The sequence below is a fragment of the Emys orbicularis genome, chromosome 1, assembly GCF_028017835.1.
Source record: "Emys orbicularis isolate rEmyOrb1 chromosome 1, rEmyOrb1.hap1, whole genome shotgun sequence".
In the NCBI taxonomy this organism is placed as follows: domain Eukaryota; kingdom Metazoa; phylum Chordata; order Testudines; family Emydidae; genus Emys; species Emys orbicularis.
Genome location: NC_088683.1, coordinates 94785967 through 94812557, shown reverse-complemented (window position 1 = coordinate 94812557; position 26591 = coordinate 94785967). Strand labels below are relative to the sequence as shown.

The window sequence follows — 26591 nt, the reverse complement described above, 5'->3', positions numbered from 1 at the left end:
ACGGCGATTCTGGGCCCTGGAAACAAGCACGGACTGGTGGGACCGCATAGTGCTGCAGGTCTGGGATGAATCCCAGTGGCTGCGAAACTTTCGCATGCGGAAGGGGACTTTCCTCGAACTGTGTGAGTTGCTGTCCCCTGCCCTGAAGCGAAAGGACACCCGGATGCGAGCAGCCCTGACTGTCCAGAAGCGAGTGGCCATAGCCCTCTGGAAGCTTGCAACGCCAGACAGCTACCTGTCAGTCGCGAACCACTTTGGTGTGGGCAAGTCTACCGTGGGGGTTGCTGTCATGCAAGTAGCCAAGGCAATCGTCAAGGTACTGCTATCAAAGGTAGTGACCCTGGGAAACGTGGAGCTCATCATAGATGGCTTTGCCGAGATGGGATTCCCAAACTGCGGTGGGGCTATAGATGGGACTCACATCCCTATCCTGGGACCGGACCACCAGGCCAGCCAGTACATAAACAGAAAGGGATACTTTTCAATGGTGCTGCAAGCACTGGTGGACCATCGGGGACGTTTTACAAATATCAACGTTGGATGGCCTGGCAAGGTTCATGACGCTCGTGTTTTCAGGAACTCTGGTCTGTTTAGACGGCTGCAGGAAGGTCTTTACTTCCCGGACCACAAAATAACTGTTGGGGATGTGGAGATGCCTACAGTGATCCTCGGGGACCCTGCATACCCGCTAATGCCCTGGCTCATGAAGCCCTACACTGGCGCACTGGACTCAGAGAAAGAACTCTTCAACTATCGGCTGAGCAAGTGCAGAATGGTGGTGGAGTGTGCTTTTGGCCGTCTCAAGGGGAGATGGAGAAGCTTACTCACTCGCTGTGATCTCAGCGAAACCAATATCCCCATTGTGATAGCTGCTTGCTGTGTGCTCCACAATCTGTGTGAGAGCAAGGGGGAGACCTTTATGGCGGGGTGGGAGGTTGAGGCAAATAGCCTGGCTGCTGATTACGCCCAGCCAGACAGCTGGGCGATTAGAAGATCCCAGCGGGACGCGCTGTGCATCAGGGAGGCTTTGAAAGCCAGGTTCCTGACTGAGCAGGGTCTCCAGTGACTGTTTAGTTTGTGGACACAGATGCTGAACCTGCCCCCGTTTCTTTACCCAGTTACTGTTGACTATCCTTCCAAGTTACATACCCCCTTCACCACCTTCCCAACAAATAAAATCTGTTCCGTTTTGTTAATGAACAACGTTCTCTTTCTTACTGTTTTCGCGGGAATGTTGTAAACCGGGGACGCAGACTGTGGCGGGGGGCGGGTTTAGTGTTCTGATGCAAATGATGCTAAAAAACTCGGGGAATGACAGGCTCCGCAGTGGTGGATTGGTTGTTTCAACGCAGCCTGCCAGCAGTCCTGGGCGGGACTGCGTGTATGTGTCGGCCAAGTGACTTTCTGGCAGGGGGCGGAGGGTTACAGACCCCCTGCTGCGTGGCTCTGTGATCCAGGATAAGGACCGCGGCATAAGATCTCTAACTGCCCTCCCCCGCCACAAAGTCACAGATCAACCCCCCCGCCCCCCAGAACATGAAAACCACCTCCCAGACTGACCAGGGTAACTGGTGACTGCACTGTGTATGTGTCCTGATGCTGGACCTGCCCCCGCCTCTGTAGCCTGCTAAAGGTGACTGTCCTGTCCAATTAACAAACCCCTTCCCCCCCTTCAGACAGAATCTCCTCTAAAAGACAATCTTGGAAACAGTACTTAACAGAAACAGATGTTTTATTATGAACCGCACATGAAAAGGGGGGGGGGAGGAAACTTGGACGGGGGCTTGTGTGAGATGGGTAGGAAAGGACTTTTCAAACTTTGTGGAACGAGAGCCTTCTATTGCTACAGCAGTCTGCAGGGGTTGACTGAAAGTTTTAACGGCCCTTGCCGCCCCTCCTTCTTTGGACTTTTGGTGAGGGGGGTGTGGGACTTTGTGGCGGGGGAGGGCGGTTAGAGATAGACTGCAGCGGGGCTCTGTCCTCCTGCCTCCGGTCTTGCAGAACATCCACTAGGCGCCGGAGCGTCTCCGTTTGCTCCCTCATTAGTCCAAGCAGGGTTTGAGTAGCCTGCTGGTCTTCCTGGCGCCACCTCTCCTCCCGTTCCATGACTGCTCGGTGCATTTGTGACAAGTTCTCCCTCCACTGTGTCGTCTGGGCTGCCTGCGCTCGTGAGCAGTCCATAAGTTCATAGAACATGTCCTCACGCGTCTTCTTCTTCCTCCTCTTAATCTGCGCTAGCCTCTGGGAGTGTTATGCCAGGCTGGGTTGGGAGACAGTCGCAGATGTGTCTGTGGGAATGGGAAAAAGGGAGTGAATTCCTGAGACAGATAAATGAAGTTGCTAACAAAGAACATAGTCTTTCTCTGTGAACAACACCATGCACTGCACCTTTCACATGCGCACTCAGGACAAGGTCGAATTTTCGGCCCTCGCCTTCAGTGCCTGGGGTCTTGCAGTTGCGATCTGAGAAGCGTGGCAGGACACCTCTACTTTTGTAGCAGGAAAACATGGTAAGCCGTAGACTTGTGGCAGCTTAAAACTTTAATAGTAGCACTGGGCTCCTTTCGCACTGAAAGCAATGCCACTCTCTGCTGGCAGCAATCAGGGAAGCATGAGCTCTGCCCCTGTCCCACCACCTCGCGGCTGTCCCAGGGAAAGATCCCTGTATGCTGCCCCTCTGCCGCCTCCACCGCGTGGCTGTAAAGCAGTCCCAATACTAACATTCCCCTCCCTAATTTAAAGCAGGGTGTCATGTGCGACATCACGCTGATGAGGATCTCGGAGAGCGACAGGGGACGGATGCTTCGGGAGAGCATGCAGAAGCCAGGGCCGTATGCCGCCATGCTCTGCCGTGCTATGATCCCGGACTACTTGATAGAGTCATGGCGTGGGAACGTGTCTTACCACGGTGGACCTAACAAGATCGCCCTGCCACGGAACCTGATGCGCAGGCTTGAGCAGTACCTCCAGGAGAGCTATGCTGAGCTCTCCCAGGAGGACTCTCTGTCAATTCCCGGACATATAGACCGTATTTTGGTGTAACTGTACTGGAAGGGACTACAGAGTGGAGCGTCCTGTGGTTGCCTAATCATGAAAATCCGGACATTATTTGATTTTTTATACATAGTTGGGACTAAATAGTTGCCTAAGGCAAAGAAATCATGAACACCCAATTGCTGATATAATTAATATTCCTGTTGTGTTATAACTAAAAGTTTCTATGTTTAAATGAGTGAATGAAAACCCCATTGTTAACAATATAAATATTCCAGTTATGTTAAAATTAAATGTTTAGATGTTTAAAGCACTCACTGCTTGATCCTTCCCCTGATTCGGTGTCCGGGGTAACGGATGGGGACGGTTGGTAGGGGATCTCGGTAAGGGTGATGAAGAGCTCCTGGCTGTCGGGGAAATCAGCGGTGCAAGCGCTGTCGACTGCCTCGTCCTCCTCATCTCCTTCCTCATCTTCCCCGTCCGCTAACATTTCCGACGAGGAACCGGCCGTGGACAATATCCCATCCTCAGAGTCCACGGTCAGTGGTGGGGTAGTGGTGGCGGCCGCACCTAGGATGGAATGCAGTGCCTCGTAGAAACGTGATGTGTGGGGCTGGGATCCGGAGCGTCCGTTTGCCTCTTTGGTTTTTTGGTAGCCTTGTCTCAGCTCCTTGATTTTCACGCGGCACTGCGTTGCATCCCGGCTGTATCCTCTCTCTGCCATGGCTTTAGAGATCTTCTCGTAGATCTTTGCATTCCTTCTTTTGGAGCGCAGCTCTGAAAGCACGGACTCATCGCCCCACACAGCGATGAGATCCAAGACTTCCCGATCAGTCCATGCTGGGGCCCTCTTTCTATTAGATTGCACGGCCATCTCTGCTGGAGAGCTCTGCATCGTTGCAAGTGCTGCTGAGCTCGCCACGCTGTCCAAACAGAAAATGAGATTCAAACTGCCCAGACAGGAAAAGGAATTCAAATTTTCCAGGGGCTTTTCCTGTGTGGCTGGTCAGAGCATCCGAGCTCGAACTGCTGTCCAGAGCGTCAACAGAGTGGTGCACTGTGGGATAGCTCCCGGAGCTATTACCGTCGATTTCCATCCACACCTAGCCTAATTCGATATTGCCATTTCGAATTTAGCGCTACTCCTCTCGTTTTCGAGGAGTACAGAAGTCGAATTTAAGAGAGCTCTATGTCGAACTAAATAGCTTCGTGGTGTGGACGGGTGCAGGGTTAATTCGATGTAATGGCGCTAAATTCGACATAAACTCCTAGTGTAGACCAGGCCTAAGTCTCTGACAAACTTCAGGGTATATCAAAATACCTGTGACTGACATTTTTTATTCCTAAATTTAGTGCTTTTAATTAGGTACCTTCTGCATATCCTGTCTTCACCTTCTGGCATGCATAAGGTTACCATATTTCAACAATCAAAAAAGAGGACAGGAGGAGCCCCGCACTAGCCCCGCCCCCGTCCTGCCCTAGCCCCGCCCCTGCCCCTTCCACTCCCTCCCACTTCCCGCCCCCCTCAGAACTCCCAACCCTCCCCCCGTTCCTTGTCCCCTGACTGCCCCCTCCTGGGACCCCTGCCCCTAACTGCCCCCCAGAACCCCACCCCCTACCTAAGCCTCCCTGCTCCTTGTCCCCTGACTGCCCCCTCCTGAGACCCCCACCCTAACTGCCCCCTCCTGAGCCCTACCCCGTACCTGTACCCTGACTGCCCAAAACCTTATCCACCTCCCCACCCCCTGACAGACCCCCGGGACTCCCACACCCCATACAACCACTCCCCGCCCCCGACAGACCCCCTCCCCAGAACTCCTGACCCATCCAACCCTGCTCCCTGTCTCTTGACTGCCCCCTCCAGAACCCCCCTGCCCCTTCTCCGACCCCCTGGCCCCCTTACCGTGCCGCTCAGAACAGCGTGTCAGGCTCTGCGCAGAGCCGGAAACACTGCCGCACTCCCCCACGGAGCGCATAGCCCGGTTCCCGCCCCCTGCAGAGTGCTGCGGAGCAGCGCGCTGGGCAGCGGGGGGGGGGGAGCAGAGGGAGGAGCTCCAGACTGCCGGAGTCCCGATGCGAACATCCGGCAATCTGTGAATGCAGGGAGGAGGAGGGGGGAGAGAGAGAGAGGAGGGGAGTGATCTCAAGCTGCAGGAGAGAGGAGGGAGAAGCGGAGGAGGGGCTCTGGCTGCCAGAGCCCCGTGCGAGTGGCACGATCCGGCCGGCTGCCCTGTCAGCCGCGCGTGCTCTGCATGGCGGGGAAATCCGGATATTTACAAATTCCCCCCGGACGCTATTTTTAACTCAGAAAAGCTGGACATATCCGGGAGAATCCAGACGAATGGTAACCCTAGGCATGCAGTGGAAAACGTGCTCCATTTTCTTTTGAAAAAAACACTCTTCTGCAATTTCTTTCTAATGTCATTTGCTTCATTTGGGTTCAAGGATTTGGCTGGAAGGGGGTGAGCAGGGAGGGGGAGGGAAGAGAGGAGGGAGACAGTGGAGGTGGGGGGCCTGGGCGGAGTGGGGGGCGGGGCCTGGGGTGGAGCAGGGTGGAGTATGGGTGGGGCCACAGGCAGAAGAGGTGGGCTGGGGAGCTAGCCTCCCCAAGCAGCAGCTTCACTCACCACCCATGACAGCAGGTAAGAGCGGGTCGGCTCCCACACACCCAGCGCGCACTGCAGTGTCCTTAGGCAGGGAACTGTGACTCTCAGCCGCCGCGAGGTGGGCCGGGTGGCTCAGTCTCCTTTGCTGCCTTGTCCCTTCCCCTTCTTCCCCTTCCAGCTGCGAGCCTGGGCTGCCGTCGGGCATAGAGGCACCCATTTAATAATACTGCGTATGGCCCCATAAATCCTAAGGACGCCCTGTTGGAGGCATTATATATGTGACACCGAGAATACATGTAAAGAATAGGACCAATGAGCATATTTTTCTCCACATTTTCAAGCAAGCGAGTAAACCATAAATGTAGCAGTGATGGTAAGTAATGCCTATGCAGAAATGTAGTTCGCATGGGGGATAGCTTCCTAGTGTGGTAGAATAAGATGTGAAATCATGCTGCCTGGGAAGCTATCCCCACGCGATCTACATTCCTTGTGTAGACACTAACCCATAATGAAGTGGTTTATCCAGCAAGCAAGTGGTAATTAGGACAGACACTCACAAGACAGGATTTTCCTTCCAGCTAGATCCATGAGCATGCAATCCACTGGTGTCAAGCAGACAGGCTGCAGTCTTATGTCTAGGGAACTTGTGTACTACATATGTTAAACATTCAATTCAGTAACATCTTTTTCCCGCACCGGTTCTGGCCCATGGTGATTTGTGTTAAAAATAAATGTCCAATCAGATTTTTAGAGCGTGTTGCTGTATATGTCTGTCCTGTAGGGGGTCTTCACAGCCACCCAAAGACCCCATGAAGTCAGGCATTCCAGCATTGCAAGTGTAAAGCAACTCATGCTTAAGCCCTAGCATGATTCACAAACTAGGCATTCCCCCGGCTATCTTGCCTGTGGGGCCCAATCCCAGAGGTGTACTCAGAGGCTGCCTTAGAGCATGTTTACTGGGTCTGGCCCCACATAAAACACAGCTGGAGGAGGAGGCGCTCTTGTACCCAATAACCCAGTGGTTACAGCACTCACTTAGGATGTAGAAGACCCAAGTTTGAATTTGTACACTGCCTCAGAGGACCACGGACTTGAATCTAGGTCACCTAGGTGAGTACCATAACCACTGGGAGAGGGGGTACTGTGGAGTGGGGGAGGGAGAGTTGTTTTGGAGAGACCCCAGATGATTCAGAAGAAATACAGCCAAGCCCTCTGGGACAAGCTTACATTCAGAAAAGGGAGATTTTGGGGCATAGGTGAAAAGAGGGGGGCAAACCCCAGGGAAGGGATAGCAGTGTATAGAGAGGTTCCCACTCTACCTTTGCTACTTATGTGGCCTCTCTCAATCTCTAACCTAGTTCTCCTCACAGCCCCTCAGCGAGGTAGAGCAGTGCTGTTATCCCCATTGTACAGATGGGGCACCGAGGCACACCCAGACATAAGGACAGATTTTCAAAGCTATTTAGGCACCTAGTGGGATTTTGAAATGTGTCTATGTTAGGTGCTTTGTAAGCCCCACTAGATGCCTAGCTACATCTTTGGGTATCTGAAAGGTTTTGAAACTCTGTCTCTAACGTACTGGCCTGAGGTCATACAGGAAGTCCATGGGGGGAGCAGAGCCCGGGTCTTTCAGGGCTAGCTCCCTATCCACAGGGCCAGCTCTACTGTTTTTGCCGCCCCAAGCAGCGTGCCGAATTGCCACTGCGGATGGCGGGGGCAGTCCGTGTGCCGTTAGGGCGGCACGCGTGTTTCCGCGGCGGCGGCAATTCGGCGGCAGCTTCAGTCTTCAAGACAGAAGCCGCCGAATTGCCGCCGCGGGCAGCTGAACATAGAAGCTGCCGCCGAATTGCCACCGCCACGGAAACGCGCGTGCCGCCCTAACTGCACACAGACTGCCCCCGCCGTCCGCAGCGGGAATTCGGCGCGCTGCTTGGGGCAGCAAAAACACACAGACTGCTGCCCCTTGCAGATTGCCACCCCAAGAACCTGCTTGGAATGCTGGTGCCTGGAGCCGGCCCTGCCTATCCAGCAGACCAGCCTCTTTCTCTGCTGCATGCTGCAAAAAAAGAGAACTCTGATAGATAGGGGCAAAAGCAAGGCAGCCAGTTCTCTGAGACTCCAGGAAACGGTCCCAGGCACTTGGGAAGGATGTCATGGTTGACAGCATGAAAAGCAGCACAGAGGTCAGGAAGGATGAAGAAAGAGAGAGAGAATGAGAGTCAGATGAGAGGAGATCACTTAACTCCCAAGAGGGGGCAGCTTCTGCCCCAGGCTGGGTTATAGAGCAATGGCTGCTGTGCAATTTTACATTTTAACTGAAAACTATTTTGTTTTGTCATTTTTTGTTCTGAGTTTGAGAAGAAGGAAGGAGAACATGTCGTATGAGTATCAGGTGTGTTTATGCCTCAGATTCTTAGGGTTTCATGTATCCAGGCCAATTCCAGAACAAAGAACAGAAATTGCATCCACAGAGTCCATAAAGTTGACGATTATTGTCATGATTTGTATTATTCACTGGGCACCATCTCTGTGCTCAGCACTGTTCAGAATATGCCAGAATACATAGTCCCTGAGCCAATGTGTATAAAATGTATAACCCTGGATAAGATGGTTCAGATATGTAAGTAGGAAGTGTATAGTTATTGAGCACATGTTAATATCTATGAGTGGAGGCGCTGATGGCAATAGAAGTTTTACTGGATTAAGGACTAGAAGATTTGACCCTCCAACTTTCTTTCAAGAGGAAGAGCTGCCCAGAGCTCCTGTGCCTGTTTATTTTCCTTTCCTGCCTGCAGTGGCCCTGATATACCTCAGAAGTCTCCATTTTTTCCTCAACTTTAAAATCTGGAATTTTCTTGGTGTTTGGTTTTAAATGTTCTCCGGTGAGAACTGCAACTCGATCACTGTAGTGTTGTGTTTAAGAGCCTTCTGGAAAGTAACTAGCCTTTAAATAGAAGTGAGAAAAGTGTTGCCAACTCTCATGATTTTGTCATGAGTCTCATGATAATTATTATTTTCCTTAAAGCCCCAGCCCCTGGAGTCAGGTGGATATGTGATGATTTCAGCCTGCATTCTTAAAGAAAAATAAAGTTTCTAGCCCTTGTGGCTGTGGAGAAAGCTTCAAAATGTGATCATAGTGCACCTAAAGGCTCAAAAAGCAGAAGGCAAATAAAAAGAACATCAAATCTATTACTTTTACGTAATCTCATGATTTTTGGTCAGCCTGATTCATGATTTTTGAACATTTGGGGTTGGCAATACTGTGAAAGTGACTTGAAAGTGTCAGTTTCTAGTTTATTATTTGGAGTGAGGTAACACCCATACACCCCCAAGCAGGTGCAGTATAAACTCATGGGGCCTTGCCCGAGTAGGATGTTTCCAACATTAAATGGTCTATTCCAAGCTTGGTGAACTGCAAAAAGTGCTGGAAAGTAATTTGAATTTTCTACAATTGTTTCAACTGTTGTCTTCAAGAGTTAGTAACAAAGTCAGAATATACATGAAAATTTTAAATCTAACCAGTGTCCCTTAAGTGACTTGACACAAGATGTGAGAACATGTTAGTGTTACAGTTGAGTGAGCCTAATATTTATTTAATTCTCTTTATTTTAATATAGGAATTAGATACAGTGCTCCTATCAGCTAATTTCCAAGTTATTATCTGCAGAAAACCCTAGAGTTTTCAGGTGCCTAAGTAGCCCCTGGAATCATGGTTAAAGTTGCCCTCCTCCTCCATCTGAAATAGCACTCCTGTTATCTTGGGACAGCTTGGATCTGGTAGGGGTGTGGGGTGAGTGTCGCGGCAAAGTGTCCATCCTCTCGAGGCCTGGCCTGGCCCTCAGGGAGACTGATGGTGAAATGCTGCAGGAGGCTGGTGAAGAAGAGGAAGAGCTCCATCCTGGCTAGTTGTTCCCCCAGGCAAGCACGACGACCTGCAAGCGTGGGAGTGAGAAAAGAGGGAGGAGGCAGAGAGGAGGAGGATACAACACCACATGTAAATGACTAGTCACTGAAGGAGTAAGACCCTTACTGCACACCCACAGGTTGGAGTGAACAGAGAATCTGCCTCCATATGCAGCAGATGGTGAGTCTCCCTATTCTCGGACCCTGTGTGAACAGGAAGAACTAGGAAATAATTCTCCAGACCGATCAATGTTCTATTTAATCCAATTCCCTGTCTCTGATGGTGGCCAGCACCAGAAGCTTCAGTGGAAATGATAAAACCAAGGATTCTGTCAGTTGATTTGGAGAGGGGAATTACTGCCTCATTAGCCTGACTCAAAAGGGTCAGAGACACTCTAATACACAGGGCTAAATCCTCAGCTGGTTAAATTGGCATAACTCCATTGACGTAAAAGGATCTATGATAATTTACACCAGTTGAAAATCTGTCCCATACGCTCTTTGTGGAATTCTTGCCTTCTATCGAAATGGGCAAATAAATGCCTTTAGATAGAGAAATCTGAGGTGGAACAACATGCCCATGCTACCAGGCAGGAGATTCTGGTTCAAGTGCAATCTGGGGACATTGGTTTCCTGGACTTGAGGCAAATACAAGTGGTGCATCTTCACCAATGACCCATGTCAGGCTAAACCACTGCAGCAAGCCTTTGCAGTACTCACAGGATCAAGTACAAACAGGATCACCTCACTGCCAGCCTGAAAGACATCACTGGTGCCATATCTACTCCCATAGCGACTGCAAAATCCTTCTCTTGGTCGTTAGGAACCTTTCTGACAACACCCCATTCTTCCTCTTTGGACTGTTCTCTTTGAAGATAGTAAAATGAAACTTTGAAGTCTATGAGTTGATACCTGAAGTGAATGAGTTATGGGTCAGACCATGTTATGAGCTGTGTGAAACCTTGCTATGGGTTGACTCAAAACCTCATTCAAACTGCTGTGTGAACACACCCTTCACTTAAGATAGTTGTAACCCACACCTAAAACAAGGCCTAATAGAATCTTTCCAGAAACTAGCATCAGGTGGGTAGGGAGTTCCACTTGGTATTGTGACCAGGTTGGGAAGATGGGGGGGGGGGGGAGAGGAGGGAGTTGCGAGTGTGTGAGAGAACACACAAAAACTGAGAACAGACAAAAACAGATAGAGGCAGAGACAAAAGCAAGAAGGACAAGCAGTAGTAGCCTGTGAGTGCAGTGTGACTCTGGGAAAAAGCTTTTGGGTCTGTTGGCAAAAGAGGCTTGGGGCCATAAGCTAAGAAACAGCTCCTTTTGTTATTGGTTCCTCCTGTGTTCAGAGGAGCAGGACTTGTACGTTCCTTATAAATAAGATTGCATCAAAGAAAATACCTGACTCCATCAATCTCTCCTTCCAACTGGAATGTCCCCAGGGCCGTGAAATTTGACTAGCTGTTCAAGATGAAAAGCAGCAACACTATTATCTAGCGTGGCTGTTGAGCAAATAGGAAAGGTAGAGGTGTTGTGCTTTGTGCTGCTAACAAAAAGTCCATTCTTGAATTATGTGAGGCTCTAGACCAGCGGGTCCCAAATTTTTTGCCAGTTTGACCCCATTTTAATTATTTCCTGCCAGAACCCCAGACACCACGGAAGAGCAAAATGGGCTCCTCGGCATAGCACGATCTCAGACGCACTGAAAGTGTGAGCTCACGCCATATGGCAGAGTCCTACAAAACGGTGTCCTCCACCCGGTGTGACCCCATACATATGGTGCATGCGAGATCATGCTGTACAGAGCAAAATGACGTCCTCTGCACACAAAGGATTGCCACGATCCCATGTGCTGATGGCACCGCCCCATTTGGGGTTGTGAGCCACAATTTGGGAACCGCTGCTCCACAGAGAGTGAAAGGCAGGCACTGACAAAGAGTGCAGGGGAGACACTCATTACACTGCAGTGTGGCACAAATGGAGGGTGGCTGCTCAATTACCTGTTTATGGACTAAAATAAAATCATAGAACAAAAACTAATTTGGCTTTTAACCAAGGTTATGTCCACACTTTGAGCTGGAAGGTGTAATCTCCAGCTCGAGGAGACGTGCCTCCACTAACTCTGAGCTAGCTAGTGTGATAAAAAGAGGAAGTGTAGCCATGGGGGCGAAAGCAGCGGGAGGGGCTAGCCACCTGAGTAGATACCTAGTATCTTGGACGGGATCATCCTCAGGGCGACCAGCCCCTCCCATTGCGCACGCTGCAGTGGCTACACTCCTACATGCTATCGGTGACTTAGCGTGGGTATGTGTACCCAACCTGGAACATACACCCCCAGTCTGAAGTATAGATGTACCCGCTGAGCCAATATCTATCTCAGTTTAGTACCAAGAGAAAAACCCCCCAGTACTGCAGAGTATTCTGGAAATGCATTAGAAGCTGCCTAATTAAGTTTGTGACACCTTTTTTTCCTTTGATGGGACCTCAACCCCTCTCTGTAACTGAAATGGTTGGCTGCATTGAAACAAACCTAGAAAGCACCAACCACCCTGCTAAGTGTTCGTCTATTTTTGGAGGTGATCCGGTCACTGGGAAAGGTCCTGTGGCAAAGCTATAACACTGCTCAGTGCATAGATCCTCCTGGCTAAGCCTTCACAGCTCCCACTGCTGGAACTCCTGGGCTGCACTGGTACACGCCTGGCAGAGGCCGTGCCCCACCAGTTCAGAAATCCCTCTGCTGTGGATGTGGTGACCAGAGGGGTTAGGACAGACCCTACAGCCCCTCCACCAGCCACAGCTGGCCTCCTTTGGTGTCTATCAGAGAATCAGTATTTCCCTCTTCCCATCTCTCTAGTGAGTTTGGAGCATATGGGAAACTGGGAACATCCGTCTCCCTTTTATCCACTACTGATCCATGTACCCCATTGCAGTGGTCTCTGAGCCTCCAGTAACAAATGCCTTCCTTTGATCAGGGTGCCTTGCAACAGATAAAGAAGTATGTGGCACACAACAATTTTGATCATGCTTTAACAGAAATCCTTAACTATGACCTCATCCTTTCCCCAATAACACACACCTCACCTGTGTGTGTGCACATTGCTTCTAAACCAATTCCTGGGCCTCCACCTTCAAGCAGATGTACTGGAGTATGAAGTAATTTCTCTGGGGAGATGCAGCATGCTCATGAAGAACAGAGCCTAACGTGACAGATGGGTGTATAGGCTTAAGGGACGAATGTCCTCCTTAACCTGGCAGTTCTGCGCTCCTCAGGGATTAGGTAGGTGGGTTTCTTACATAAGCAACTGGAATTGATTTGTAACAGGTTTATTTTCTATTTAAATAACTACAGCAGTAGAAGATGAGCAATGAATTAATTAAGGTGAGGGTTGCCCAGTTTATTGCAGAGTACAGAATACAGGACTGCTTCCCTTTGGCCGAGTGGTTTACATAGGCCCTGGGGCAAGCTGCTCAGGCTCTCAAGGCCTGACCCTAAGTACAGCATTTCAAGGCCAGAGTTTCTGCGCTGGAGAAATAGAGAGAGGGAGTTATTTTGCAGCGGTTGCATATACTGGTACCACCAGGGCACTGTAGAACAGACCCAGCTCAGCACACGCTGCACTGATCTTCCACATGAGGAAGCTGCTCTCATGATGAGAGGGACATCTTGCTTTAGAGGAGACTCACTTTCCCATAACAGTAATGGGTCACATCTCATGCACTGTGCCTCATTTCCACAGGGACGGCCTCTCCCAGTTGCCCCTCCCCTTGGATTTACCTGCAGAGAAAGGCAGGAAGGCCTCTCGCTTCACAAACTGCCCATCTGCATCCAGGAAGTGCTCCGGGTAGAACTGGTGCGGCTTCTCCCAAACCGTTTCATCCTTCAGCACTGAGGACAAGTTAGTGATGACTGTCGTCCCCTGATCCACCCCAGAGAAGAAACGGGGTACATAAGAATTGTCACATCAGAACAGGCCAGTCCCTCTGCATTCAATTTCCCATCTCAAGAAGTGGCCATTGTAGGATGCTTCAGAGGAAGGCACAGAACCCATCTCAGGTACCTAATTGTATAATCTTATAGCACAGTGGAGTGGGACACTTTCAATGAACATTGCTTTGTCAGCAGGAGAGCTCTCCTACCAACAAAGCTACTACCTCTCGTTGAGGGTGGAATTTTTTTGTTGGTGGGAGAGCTCTCTCCTGCCGACAAAGAGCGGCTACATGACACACCTTTTAGCAGCACAAGTGTCACTAAAAGGTGCATAGTGTAGACATAGCATAAGAGTATGCAAGTGGTGTTTTCATGTCTAATGAGGTTCATGTGATGAAAATTGCTTCTACTCCCCAGTTCCTTCAAATTTTTCTCAAGTTAATTTTAGCTCTGGTAAGAGTGTGCTGATTGAGAGACTCCAAACTACAATTCTCATTGTCTTCACAGAAAAAGCGAGATCTTTCCCCTCTCACATGCCTTAGGCCTGAGTTAGAGGAGCTTCCTCTAAGGGCGAAAGTGGAATTGAGTATTGTATGTCTTTGGTCTCTCCAGTGAGACTGTCACCAGGGAAGGCAATAATTGCCCGTCATTGTCTCCTGTCCATTTGGAACTGGACTGAGATGCACAGTGGCCTCTGATCAGCCTTCAGATAATAGAGTTTTAGTTGCTACTGTTCTGGATTTGAACTGGTGACCTAGCAGGTAGTTTCTATATCCCATTCCAAATTCCCTCCACACAGTTAATCAGCATTACCTGTCTCCACCTTCAAGCAGATGTACTAATGTTATAAGGTGCCCAAGACAAACTTACAGTCTCCCTTGTAATGATTACAATCCTTTAGCTCGATTTGTTGTTTTTTCAGATATCCAAAGTTCTGTTGAAGATGGAGCTAACCACATAAACAAGGCTCCCTGAGGCCCAAGCCCTTTCAAAACTGCACATTTGATAACTTGCCAATGGTTGTGTGATTCAGAGCCTGGTGCTCCACCCCCCACCCCCCCGCACGGAACCTTGGGGAGATTCACATATGGAATGTCTGCAGCTTCAGGAGATAAGTCTGCAAGGGGAGAAGATGTCTGCATCCATTGCCTGGCCATAGATACCTTTGGAATGAAGAAGCCTTGGAGCTCGGTGTCCCGGTATGTCATGTGAGGCATGCCAACAGGAGCAATATCCCCATAACGTTGAGTTTCACGGATCACAGCATTGGTATAAGGCATGTTCGCTAGGTCCTCCATCTTGGGTGACCTGTCCCTGCCAATCACCTTATCAATTTCCTCATGGACTTTACCTGGAAAAAGACCCTTTACATTGAGGAGGATGTAACATATTTAATGATGTACATCAACACCGTACAAGTGGGGAGCCTACGGATTTACCCTTAGGCTGTAAACTCTCTAGGGCAGGGATTGTCTGTTTATCTTTATTTGTACAACACTGAGAACAACAAGGAACCAATCTTGATTGGAGCCTGTGGGAGCTATTATAATATAGAAGTATAATAATAATAATTAATAATGTGGGTTTATAATCTGTGAGTTTGTTAACCAGCTTCCTATCAACTATTGTAGGGTTACCATACGTCCGGATTTTCCCGGACATGTCCGGCTTTTTGGGCCTCAAATCCCCGTCCGGGAGGAAATCCCAAAAAGCCGGACATGTCCGGGAAAATAGGGAGGGAGGGGCTGGTGGTGCTCAGCATTTATCCCTACGGAGACCCTAAGAGAAGGAAGAGTTACCAAGTAGCTACGAGGGTCTCAAAGTGCACTTGTCATGAAGAAAAGTGGTGAGCGCTCCCTCTGACACTGAAATCTTTAACAGGGGCTTGCTCTCTCCCTTCTCCCTTGCCACAGATCTTTGCTCTCCCCCTCAGAGAGTTTTCCAGTGGAATTATTTCCCCAATCACAGCTGTGACTGCTGCTACGGCAGCGTGATACACCCAGAACACAAAGGTGACAGCAGATGCTAAGAAGTTCTCAGTGGAAGATGCAGGGTTGGGAGAACCGGTCACATCTCCACCAGTCCTCTTGCTTACACTGGATGTCAGGATGGAGAAGCATGTACAGCAATGCCCAGCGCAGGGTGGTGGAGGTGGTCTCAGTGCCAGCGGTAAACAAGTCTATTGTTACCATACGAAGGTTGTTGTCATTGAAACTGCTCCCCGCATGCTCTTTAGCCTGAAGGGAACAAAAGAGAGCGTGATTTGACCTAAGATTTTTGTTGGGGAGAGAGGTGCAGACGGGTAGATAGTGGTAATTCATAGTCTCAGACTGAAAGGTTGAATTGTTTGCAGAGTGCAGCAAAACACGTGCATATGACACCACACGCTGTAATGGCTCCTTGATCGCATACATTTCAAGGTAATAATTTATCCCACACATCATGGACTTCATCCGGAATAAAGCTCAGGACCTTCTGCTCAAAAAACACAGGGTATGTCTACACTGCAATATAAGCCCAGGGTTAGTGGCACTTGACTCAGCTGACCCTGGGTTAGAGAACCATGGGCTTGAGCATCTACACTGGGGTAGTCAATAGGTAGACCGCAGGCCAAATCTGGACTGGTAGATGCTTTTGAACAGACCCTGAAATCTTTTTATTTACTTATTAATTATTATTGTTGTTGTTTTTAATTTTCTCTGCAGTCTGGACCTTGCCTATACCTTGACCAAGAAATTTGAACCTTGACAAAAAATTGACTACCCCTGCAGAAGTCTATGTGGAGTGTCAACCCTACATTAAGAATTTTCTAGCCCAGGCATTAACCTGGGGTTCTGGCATCCACACCGTAGCAGACAGACCCGAGTCAAACCAACCATATCCCAGACTCCCTAGCACCCTCCCAGAATGTGGCCGCTCTAGCGTTTGACTGTGGGAAAGCTTTACAGCCCACCCTGCACGTTACAGGAAGTTTGACCAGCCTACCAACACTGCATGCTGAGCAACATGGAAGAGGCCCCTTTTCAAGAACGTTTCTTGCTTGCACTGTCCCCCCTGTGTCAGGCAAAGTTTCCGTGAGGCGCTGGTGGACACTTCAGCTGCATTTTCTGACCCACCAAAGTCCAGGGGTGCGGGAACAATTTTTATAGTGGGGTTGCTGATGATGGAAAACCTGTATCTGGTGTTTGTTATTACTGCTTCAAGTCGGGGGTGCGGTAGCACCCCCTAATTCCAGCACCACTGCCAAAGGCACCTGAAAAAGCTTATGGTGGTGGAGGAGAAGTACCCAGGCACGGCAGACTCACACTGGCTGATGCTGCTCAGTACACTCAGCATACATGCGGGAAACTCTGCCCACAGTCTCTTACCACCAGAGTTAAAGGAGGGTCTCCAGTCAGTTTTAGAGATTTGTGCCTCTGCAAGCACAAGAGGTTAGTGTGATCACTCACACTTGATCAGGTCAGGAATTCCATGTAGTAGCCAGCAGGGTGCAGCCAACATGCCAGCCAACAAATTAACATCAGGATTCCAAAAGTTCATATATGTACCGGTGAATAATAATTTGACAGTCCCTATTCCTGCCCTGGTATCTTCTATGAGATCAGGACCTCAGTGCTACCTACTGAACCGACAATCCCATTTTCTACAAGACAGGTCTCCCCACCAAGTACTCTTCAGGGCCACCTTGTTTAGCATACGAGATATGACAGAATCACAGCAGGAAGTAGTCTGGCTATCTTTTGTAATGCGGTAGATTTTATAGTCTGTTTTGTAAGGGTTTCTTATCTAGATTTTCTCAGAGCAATTCTGTAAATTTGGATGTAGACTTAGCATATTAGTTATTGCCCATGTTATTTAAGAGCCAATGAAAATGTAATTTTCTTTGTTTACGAATCAGAACAAGAAGTTGAAATTTAGAAATTTCCCACAAAATGAAAGTTTTTCAAAAAGGGTTTCAGGTTAATCAAAATTTTAAAAATACTATAAATAAAATTAATATAAAAATAAAACAAACCATAATAAAATTAAACGAAGTAATTTCTAAATGAAAAATTGAAATTGCTGTTCTGACAACCTCAAAAAAGAATGTTTCAAGCCTATCAAAATGTTTCATTTTTATTTTTTCTAAATGAAATTTTGTCAAAAGTGACACGTTTCCATGTTTCATTGTTTCAGTTTTGCAACCAGCTGTTCTAGAAAGATATAAAAACAGATCCAGAGAGGAATTCCCAGCAGCCTGCCTTTGAACGAAGCTGTGACTTGGGAGGATGAAGGAAGTCTTCACTGTGACCTTTGCCAAAACGATTAAAAAGTGTCTCTAAACTGTACATGGTCGGTTTATGTCAGGGCTGTTCCACGGCCAAGAGAGCGAAGGACCCAGGTACAGCACCCACTAGAGTCCATGGAAGCAGAACCGTAACTAGGTATTTTTGCGCCCGAGGCAAGAATATAAAATTGCGCCCTCCCCCAGGGCCGGCTCTTTGGCAGCAATTCCGCGGCGGGTCCCTCAGTCCCTCTCGGAGGGAAAGGCCTGCCGCCGAATTGCCACCGAAGAATGAATGAAGTGGCGGCAGTAGAGCCTGTGATTTTGGGAGGTCTAACTCATGACTTTTGACTGCTTGGGCTGGTAATGTTGCTTCCAAGATGGTCTTTGGTTCCAGTCCAGTTCCAATCAGGGCTGTCCTTAGGATTTATGGTGCCCTAGGCGGGATTATTAAACTGGTGCCCCTATGCCTGACTTGCTCTTAGCAACACAAACATAAGCTTACAGTATTGGAAAACTTGCCACATGCACTTTATTAAAAACAGTTTAACTTAATTAAGCACACTGTAATGCTGGTAGACTAGCACTAAAGAAGTAGCGCTATAGAAAAAATTCTGATTTATTGACAGAATGATGCAAATAATATAATATAATATAGCCGTGAGTCTGTGACCTTGAGCTAGTGTGAAGACACCTCACAAGGCGCTCCGCCCTGACTGAGACACGGTAGAGTTGGAAACCCACGTCATTTTTACAAAGCCAATTTTTAGTTTTAAATGTATAGTGGGCATCAGTCTTAATGTTAGTTACAACTCTATATCAACCTTATACTGTAAATAGATTAATGGCATTATCCAGTTTAATAAGCTGGGTTTCCAAGCAGTGGGAAAATATAACCCTAGTTTTACTCCTAGGTAAAGCACAAAGTGACCAGAATGAAGTCAGTACAGAATCATCTCATCTAGATTAAGGTAGCACAGAAATGTTACAGAAGTCCTATTGTGCCTTATTTTTCTTTGGAAAGACGTGAGCAATAGCAGCACATTTGGGGCACTGCCAGAAATACATGATAAATCACTGCCTCTAAAGTTCCATCAAAAACTGACATTTTCACAGCTCTAGCATGATCTGCTGCACAGATTCTTCACAAGGAAGTGTCCCTGGCCTTTTTAACTCATATTAACCATGTATTTATTTATGAAAATTGGACAAAACATTGTGAAAACGTAAGACATTGGCTGCCCAACCTCTGGGCTGGCAAAAGCTATACTGACTCACTGGGAAAAAAAGCAAAAGAATCTTAGTACAACATATGGTCACTCTAGACACTAGTAAGGAGATGAGCATATTCCAGTTGTTGGAGGGCTCTATTCAGCAGTAACAGGGCTATAGGAAAGCCAGTCAACATTTTTTGTTTCTCTGATGAAAACTGGCCCATTCCCTGCCCCAAACCAAACCTGTCACAAATAATTGTCAACAACTTACTTTTCTGTTTTTGGCAAAGAGATTGATTTTTTTTTTTTAAATATTGAAATTGGATTCAGGATTGTTAGCAAGCATTGTTGGCAAACAAAGTTGTTAAATGACAATCTAAATGGCAACACAGTCCTGCTTTTCTGCTTGGCTCACCCCCGGCCTGCTGGTCCCACAGCTGCAGTAGAGGAGGAGATCGGTGGAAAACTGCAGGACCCCAAAATCCACCTCTTGGGGTGCAGAGTGGTAACAGCAGCAGCAAGCCCTCAGGTCCGATCACACGCCACTGGGCACCACCGCCAGCCCCACGGACCATGAAGTTAGCCCAGCATCTGATCTCAGGGACGGGGCACCCACGGAGCCACCGCAGCTCCCCCCGCCCTGCGCAGCTCCCCCCGGATGAGATGGATCGCTGCCAGCCCGGGGGAGAGATGCGCTCCCCAGCTAGGGTGACCAGATGTCCTGATTTTATAGGGCCAGTCATGATATTTGGGGCTTTGTCTTATAGAGGCACCAATTACCCCCCACCTAGGGTGACCAGACAGCAAGTGTGAAAAATCAGGACAGGGGGTGGAGGGTTAAGAGCCTGTATAAGGGGGAAAAAAACCCAAATTGGGACTGTCCCTATAAAAGTGGGACATCTGGTCACCCTGCCCCAACCCCCTGTCCTGATTTTTCACACATCTGGTCACCCTTTCCCCAGTTCAGCCAGCTGTGTGTGACATTCCAACCCTGGCTAGCTGCCGAGGAAGTGAGTTAGTTTCACTTTCATTCCTCAGCACCCAACTCTCCCCCCCTTCCCCTAGCACCTCACCCAACCCAGCCCTGCCGGAGGGAGAGAGGGGTGCTCCGTGGGGAGGAGGGGAGAAGAATGGACGTTATGAGGGGGGGGGGCAACAAAGGATACTGCCAGAGCCACCCAGTCTGCCTCACCTCACGCCAGAGTCACAATCACAGGTGAGTTCCTTCCCCCACCCCTTCCCAGAGACCCCAGCAGCCAATCCCCTCCCTCAGACTGTGCTGCAGGCATACGGCTCTCTCTAGGACCCAGCGCAGCTCTTACATGCTCCACTGCTTCCCGTCTGTCCGGCAGAGTGTGTGGTGCCCCAGGAAGAGCGGTGCCCTACGCGACTGCCTATTCTGCCTATGGCTGAGGACGGCCCTGGTTCCAATCCAGAGAGAGACTCACAGGTTAAGAGAGGAGGGAGGTGCTGGATATCAGCAGTGGCCACTAGGGATCAGCATGTGTCCTGAGAATGCTGGGAGTTCAGGTTTGCAGGGCAGGATCAGGGATGGCAGGTTTGTAGAAATTTTAGTGGTGCCCAGAACCCGCCCCCACCCAAACTCCACCCCCACACCCGCCCAAGGCTCTGGGAGGGAGTTTGGGTGAGGGAGGAGGTCTGGGGTGCAGGCCCTAGGCTGGGTCAGGAGATTGAGGTGCAGGCTCTGGGAGGCAGGGGCAGCTCTAGGCACCAGCAAAGCAAGCACGTGCTTGGGGCAGCCCATTTGCAGGGGCGGCAGGGATCCAGCATGGGAGCTGAGAACCAACAGGGGGCCCTGGGAGCTGTAGTTCCTTGGTTAGCTCCCTGCCTATAGAGCCAGCCCTGGAGCAGGGAAAGAACTACATTTCCCATCATTCCCTTGGCCACTACCAACAGGAAAGAGGGGGAGGGAGTGAGGAAGCTGAGACCTCATGCTGCAGCCTGCTATGAATGGAGAGCTGCACTGTGAGTAGGGATACCATATTTTAACTTTCAAAAAATAGGACACTTCATGGGGAGGGAGGGTAGCCCCACCCTGCCACCATCCACTCCCTCCGACTGCCCCCCACAGAAACCCCAACCCATCCAACCCCCCTGTTCCCTGTCCCCTGACCACCCCCTCCCGGGACCCCTGCCCCAACTGCCCCCCAGGATCCCACCCCCTATCTAAGCGCCGCTGCTCCTTGTCCCCTGATCACCCTCTCCCGAGACCCCTGCCCCAACTGCCCCCCAGGACCCCACCCCCTATCTAAGCCCCACTGGTCCTTGTCCCCAACTGCCCCCTCCTGAGACCCCCCCAACTTCCCCCCTAGGACCCCACCCCCTACCTGTCCCCTGACAAACCCCTGGGACTCCCATGCCTATCCAACTGCTGCCTGTCCCCCGAACCCCTGACCCATCTAACCCCCAACCCATCTATCCCCCCCTTCTCCCTGCCCCTGACTGCTCCCCCCGAACCTCCGCCCCATCCAACCCCCCCGCTCCCTGTCCCTTGACTGCCCCCATGGAACCCCCTACCCCTTCTCCAACCCCCCAGCCCCCTTACCGTGCCACTCAGACCAGCGTGTCTGGCTTCGCGCAGCGCCAGACACGCTGCTGCATACATGCTGCCGTGCTCCCCTGCGGAGCCACAGCCTCCTCCAGCACCTGCCTTCCAGATTTGAACACCTCAAAATTCAGGAGTGCTCAAGCTCAGTTTGGGCAGCTGTTACTTCATTTCTCCCAAATCAAATATACTGATCCACTGTAACTTGCTGTAGAAAAAGTAGGATAAAATTGAGCAAGAAATGCTTCCCAGTGGTTATTAGGACTGGAATTGCTATTTTCAACAGCCATTGCTTTTTGTTTGTTTGTTTGTTTAAAAGGAAGACAGTGATATTGCATTGGCAAATTCCCCATAGAAAGAAAGAGTGGAACAAAAGAATAATAAAGGCACCTCAATTTTTCCTCATTTATGTAGGAGAGTCTTATAATATGCATCCAGATATCCTCCAATCACACAAGCTGAAAATTGTTCCACTTTACTGCAGTTCTGTAACCTTATGGGAACCAATCCTGTCTGTGTTCTGTGCACATCTAAAATTCCTGCTGAATGACCCGCCCTGGGAGCGAGTTACCAGTGACCCAGGGCTGCGGCGGATGGAGGGTGCAGGTGGGGGGGAGAGCCCAGGCCTGGGGCGGCAGGAGGTGTGTGTGGGGGGCAATGGTGGGGGGGTAGGGGGGAGCCCAGGGCTGGGGTGGCAGGGGGGTGCGGGTGGGGGGGTGAGAGCCCAGGGCTGGGGCGGCAGGGGGGTGCGGCGAGGAGCCCAGGGCTGGGCCGGGGGGCAGCCAAAATTTTTTTTGCTTGGGGCAGCAAAAAACCTAGAGCCGGCCCTGCTGGGAGGGAGTTTGGGGATGGGAGGGGTGCAGAGGGATGGGGTGCAGGAGTGAGGGCAGTGGGTTGTGGCTGCAGATGAGGGGTTTGCAGTGTGGGAGGGGCTCAGGGCGAGAGTAGGGGTGAGGGCTCTGTCTGGGGCTGGGAATGGGAGGTTTGGGGTGTGGGGGTGAGGGCTTTGGCTGGGACTGGGGATAAGGTGTTTGGGGTGCTGGAGGGGATCGGGCAGAGGGTCAGGGTGTGGGGGGATGAGGGCTCTGGCTGGGACTGGGGATAAGGTGTTTGGGGTGCTGGGGGGCTCAGGCAGAGGGTAGGGGTGCAGGGGGGGTGTGGGCTCTGGGGTGGGGCAGAGCAGGGGATGTGTTTGGGGTGCAGGCAGGCTGCTCCAGGATAGGGGCCAGAGAGGAGGACTCCCCCAGCCCTTTCCCTGCCGGCAGCAGCAAACTCTGGGGGAGGAGCCCACCTTTCCCACCCCCACCAGCACACTCACCCCCACCACTGTCACTGCATGTTAGGGTGACCAGATCACAAGAGTGAAATATCAGGACACATTGGGCAAGCAGGGCGGAGGGAGAGGAGAGGACGACAATGACAGACACAGGTGCACAGAGCCATGAGAGGGGGCCCTAGGAAGCTGCGAGAGGGGGCCCTAGGAAGCTGCGAGAGGGGTTGTACGGCCCCCTGCTGCAGCCCGCACCACAAGCCACAGGGCAAAGACACCTATGGAATTCAATGAGAATTTTGCATGTGAATTGATGTACCTAGTTCTGAGATTATAAAACCAGAAGGGATCCGGTGATCACCTGGTCTCACCGCCTGTATAGCACAGACATAGAACTTTCCCAAAATAATTCCTAGAGGATAGCTTTTAGAAAAAGCTTTTAGAAAAACACCATAACCCTTAGTATATTGTTAATTGTTAATTACTCTTACCATTGAAAAGGTATGCCTTATATCCAGTCTGAATTTGTCTAGCTGCAACTTCCAACCGTTGGCTCATGCTCTACCTTTCTCTGCTAGACTGAAGTGCCCATTATTAACTATTTGTTCCCCATGTAGATACTTACAGTCTATAACCAAGTCACTTCTTAACCTTCTTTTTGTTAAGCTAAATAGATTGAGGTCCTTGAGTTGATCACTATAAGGCATGTTTTATAATCCTTTAATCAGTCTTGTGACTCTTCTCTGAACACTCTCCAATTTATCAATATCCTTCTTAAATTGTGCACACCAGAACTGGACACAGTATTCCAGCAGTGGTTGCACCAGTGCCAAATACAGAGATAAAATAACCTCTCTACTCCTGCTTGAGATTCCCCTATTTAGGCATCTGGTCACCCTATTTCTGTATGCATTTCCCCAGGTTTTTTTGTAAAAATCAAAACTGAACTGCCCCAGAAATTCTGGCATGTGGAATCATCGTGAAACTCGCATGGCTCCAACCCTGCCAATGAACTTTTAGATCCACTGCACAGACTTCTGCCACTTGAGCTAATGGAGTAAGTGATGGCAGAGGCAGTAGGTTGTCATCCTATATGTGATAGATCAGCTCTATAGGGGGATGAGACACTTTTTTTGCCACTGGGTTTCACAGATATTTGCTGACAGAAGAGGAACTGTGAAACTCAGGAATCCTGGGTCTATTCCAGGCTCCTGAATGGAGTGGTCTCCATCTCACTCTCCTGTCTCCCCGCCCCCATCCCTCAGATGGGATGTTCGTTCCAGACTGGCAAAATTATAAGGCTTCCCAACATTTCAACACTTCCCATTCTAAGTTTTCGGTTGCTTAACTATAGGCTAGCTCTGCCTACAACAAAGCATATTCAGAACCTCTGATTAAGGGGATTATAAGTGTAGCAACCTCCATCATAGCTAGTCACCAAAGATTGAACCCGAGCCATCCAGACTTAGAAGCATGAGCTTCTACTACTTGAGTTCAAGATATAACTCCCTTAGCTGGTAGCTATACAGTTATCCTCTAAAAATCCACCAGAGGAGGGCACAAAACACAGGTTGGACAGTGAATTACAAAAGTGCCAAATATTATTATTAGACCTGCAATACTTTTCACAATGAACATCAGCAGGGGATAAACTGGGAGTTTAAGAATATTTGGAAAACAATTTTAGAATAACATTCAGTGCTGTGGTTTAAAAGAAAAAAAACCTGTTAAAACTCATAACTTAGCAGTATTCAGTGTTTTTAAAAAAAACAACTTCTAGGAGCTATGGGATACAAGTTAAGAATGTTGAAACAGGAAGATGTTATGCTTAGTTACCACTTGGGCAAGGCGGCGTGCTATGTAATACTTGCAAGATTTCACTGTAATGTTTTACAATATATAGCAGTGCAATGCTGATTCCATTGATATTGTTGAGCAATTCATGCTGATTTTATTTATTTCAGCCCACATCTTAATAGTTTTGAATACTATAGATCACAATTTTCAGCTCAGTTGGTCTGAACATGCAGAGCTTTAAAACTGCTATGCTCTAAACTGTATATTAACTACAATTTTATAAACCTGCATGTCAGAGAACTGTGTGCCACTACTACTAAACAGTGGCACAAGGCTATTCAGTGTGAATCACAGCAATGTAGGACTGAAAGGGACATCAACAGGTCATCTAGTCAATCCCCTGCACTGAGGCAGGAGTGAGTAATAACAACACTAGACCATCCTTGACAGGTGTTTGTCTAACCTCTTAAAAAACTTCAATGACTGCTATTCCATAACCTCTCTAGGTAATTTGTCCAGTGCTTAACTACCTTTACAGTTAGGAAGTTTTTCCTAATGTCTAACCTAAATCTCCCTTGCTACAATTTAAGCCCATTGCTTCTTTTTCCTGCATGTCCTGAGTGGGATGTGGGGTGAGTCCAGGCAGTGGGATTGGGAGGAGGGAGGTCGAGGAAGTCGGTGGATGTGTGGGGATGGACCAGGGGAAGCAGGGTGGAGGAACTGAGGGGGGACAGGACTGGGAGAGTCAGGGGGGCTGAGGGGGATGGGACAGGACTGGGATGGGGGGAGCAGGGTAGGGGCTGAGGGGAGCATGAATGGGACAGGGTAGAGGCTGAGTTAACAGGGTCAGGGTGGGGGCTGAGGGCAGTGGGTCGGGTCTACACTGGCACCTCTCACTATTGCTGTGCCGGGCGGCAGACCTGTGCCAGCGCTACCCTGGCAATGGAAGAGCCCTCAGTGGAAATGCAGACTTCATGACACAGACCCTCCTCCTCACTTCAAACCTGGTGCTGCTCTGGTCAGTCGCTAGGCTCTTGTCACTTTCAAACCCAAGCAGGGTATCTGGCTCTTTTTCAGTTCTCAGGTTAAGAAAAGCCTCTGCATTTTGTGAGGGCTTCAGCATTCACATTCCTACTTCACAAACTGTCTGCCTGGCACATTGCTCCCAGGGCATTCATCTTTATTCATTATCGGCAGGTCCATCAGACTAACGAGCAACACAGGGGGAGGCAACACAATGGTGTCAAGGATTTTTATTTTTTCAAACCACTTTGGCCTCAACAGGGATAACAGCAAATCTGGACAGAGCAGATGGGTGTCAGGATGGGTTTGGGTATTTATTTATTTTTTTTTTTAAGTGAAAATGTTTGGGTCTGAGCAAAGGCTGCAAACTTCCCTTTGGAAACCTCTGCTGATCTTTTGCCCCAGGGGCTAACGACAGCCTGGAATCCGGGACAGATTTCCACATCCATGCAGGGTGAGATGATGGGGGGAGGGGAGGGACTGTGGGGGAGGCTGTTGGAACAGGGGCAGGGACTGAGGGTGGGGGGCACAAGGGGGACACTGCGGAAGAGGCTGAGGGAACAGGCTCAGGGTGGGGGCTGAGGGCAGTGGATTGAGGGTGGGGGGGCACAGGGAACACTGCGGGGGAGGCAGAGGGAACAGGGTCAGGGGGACTGAGGGCAGTGGATTGAGGGTGGGAAGCACAGGGGGAGCTGCGGGGGAGGCTGAGGGAACAGGGTCAGGGTGGGGGCTCAGGGCAGTGGGTCTGAGGGGAGCCCTCCCCCAGAGGGACCTGCCAGGGGGCCAGGTGAGCCCAGCAGAGCTTACCTGGAGCGGCTCACAGGAAGCAGCCAGCAGGCAGGTCTCTCCCAGTCTCTCTGGCCCTTTCCTAGGGTTGGGTCGAGGGGAGGGGGGCGGCTCTCTGCCCAGCGACCGCTGCCTGAGTCTACAGGCCCCGCCCCGCTGCAGCACGCAGGGGAGTGAGACCTCCCTGCCTCTCTGTGTGCCGGGGCAGGGGCAGGGCTGCGCTCTGCAGGCTCC

The 26591-nt window shown here is 49.8% G+C and overlaps 1 protein-coding gene across 1 annotated transcript in view; it reads right to left on the bottom strand.

Moving 5' to 3' along the window:
- Positions 1–9353: 9353 nt before the first annotated feature.
- LOC135874633 (cytochrome P450 2D14-like) overlaps positions 9354–26591 on the bottom strand; it is a 31042-nt gene continuing 13804 nt past the window's right edge. Inside the window, exons 6-9 of the mRNA XM_065399523.1 lie at positions 15533–15674; positions 14601–14788; positions 13285–13426; positions 9354–9532 (exon numbers count right to left, since the gene is read on the bottom strand). Of these exons, the coding sequence (XP_065255595.1) occupies positions 9354–9532; positions 13285–13426; positions 14601–14788; positions 15533–15674 (651 nt within the window). The remainder of the gene's footprint in view (positions 9533–13284; positions 13427–14600; positions 14789–15532; positions 15675–26591) is intronic.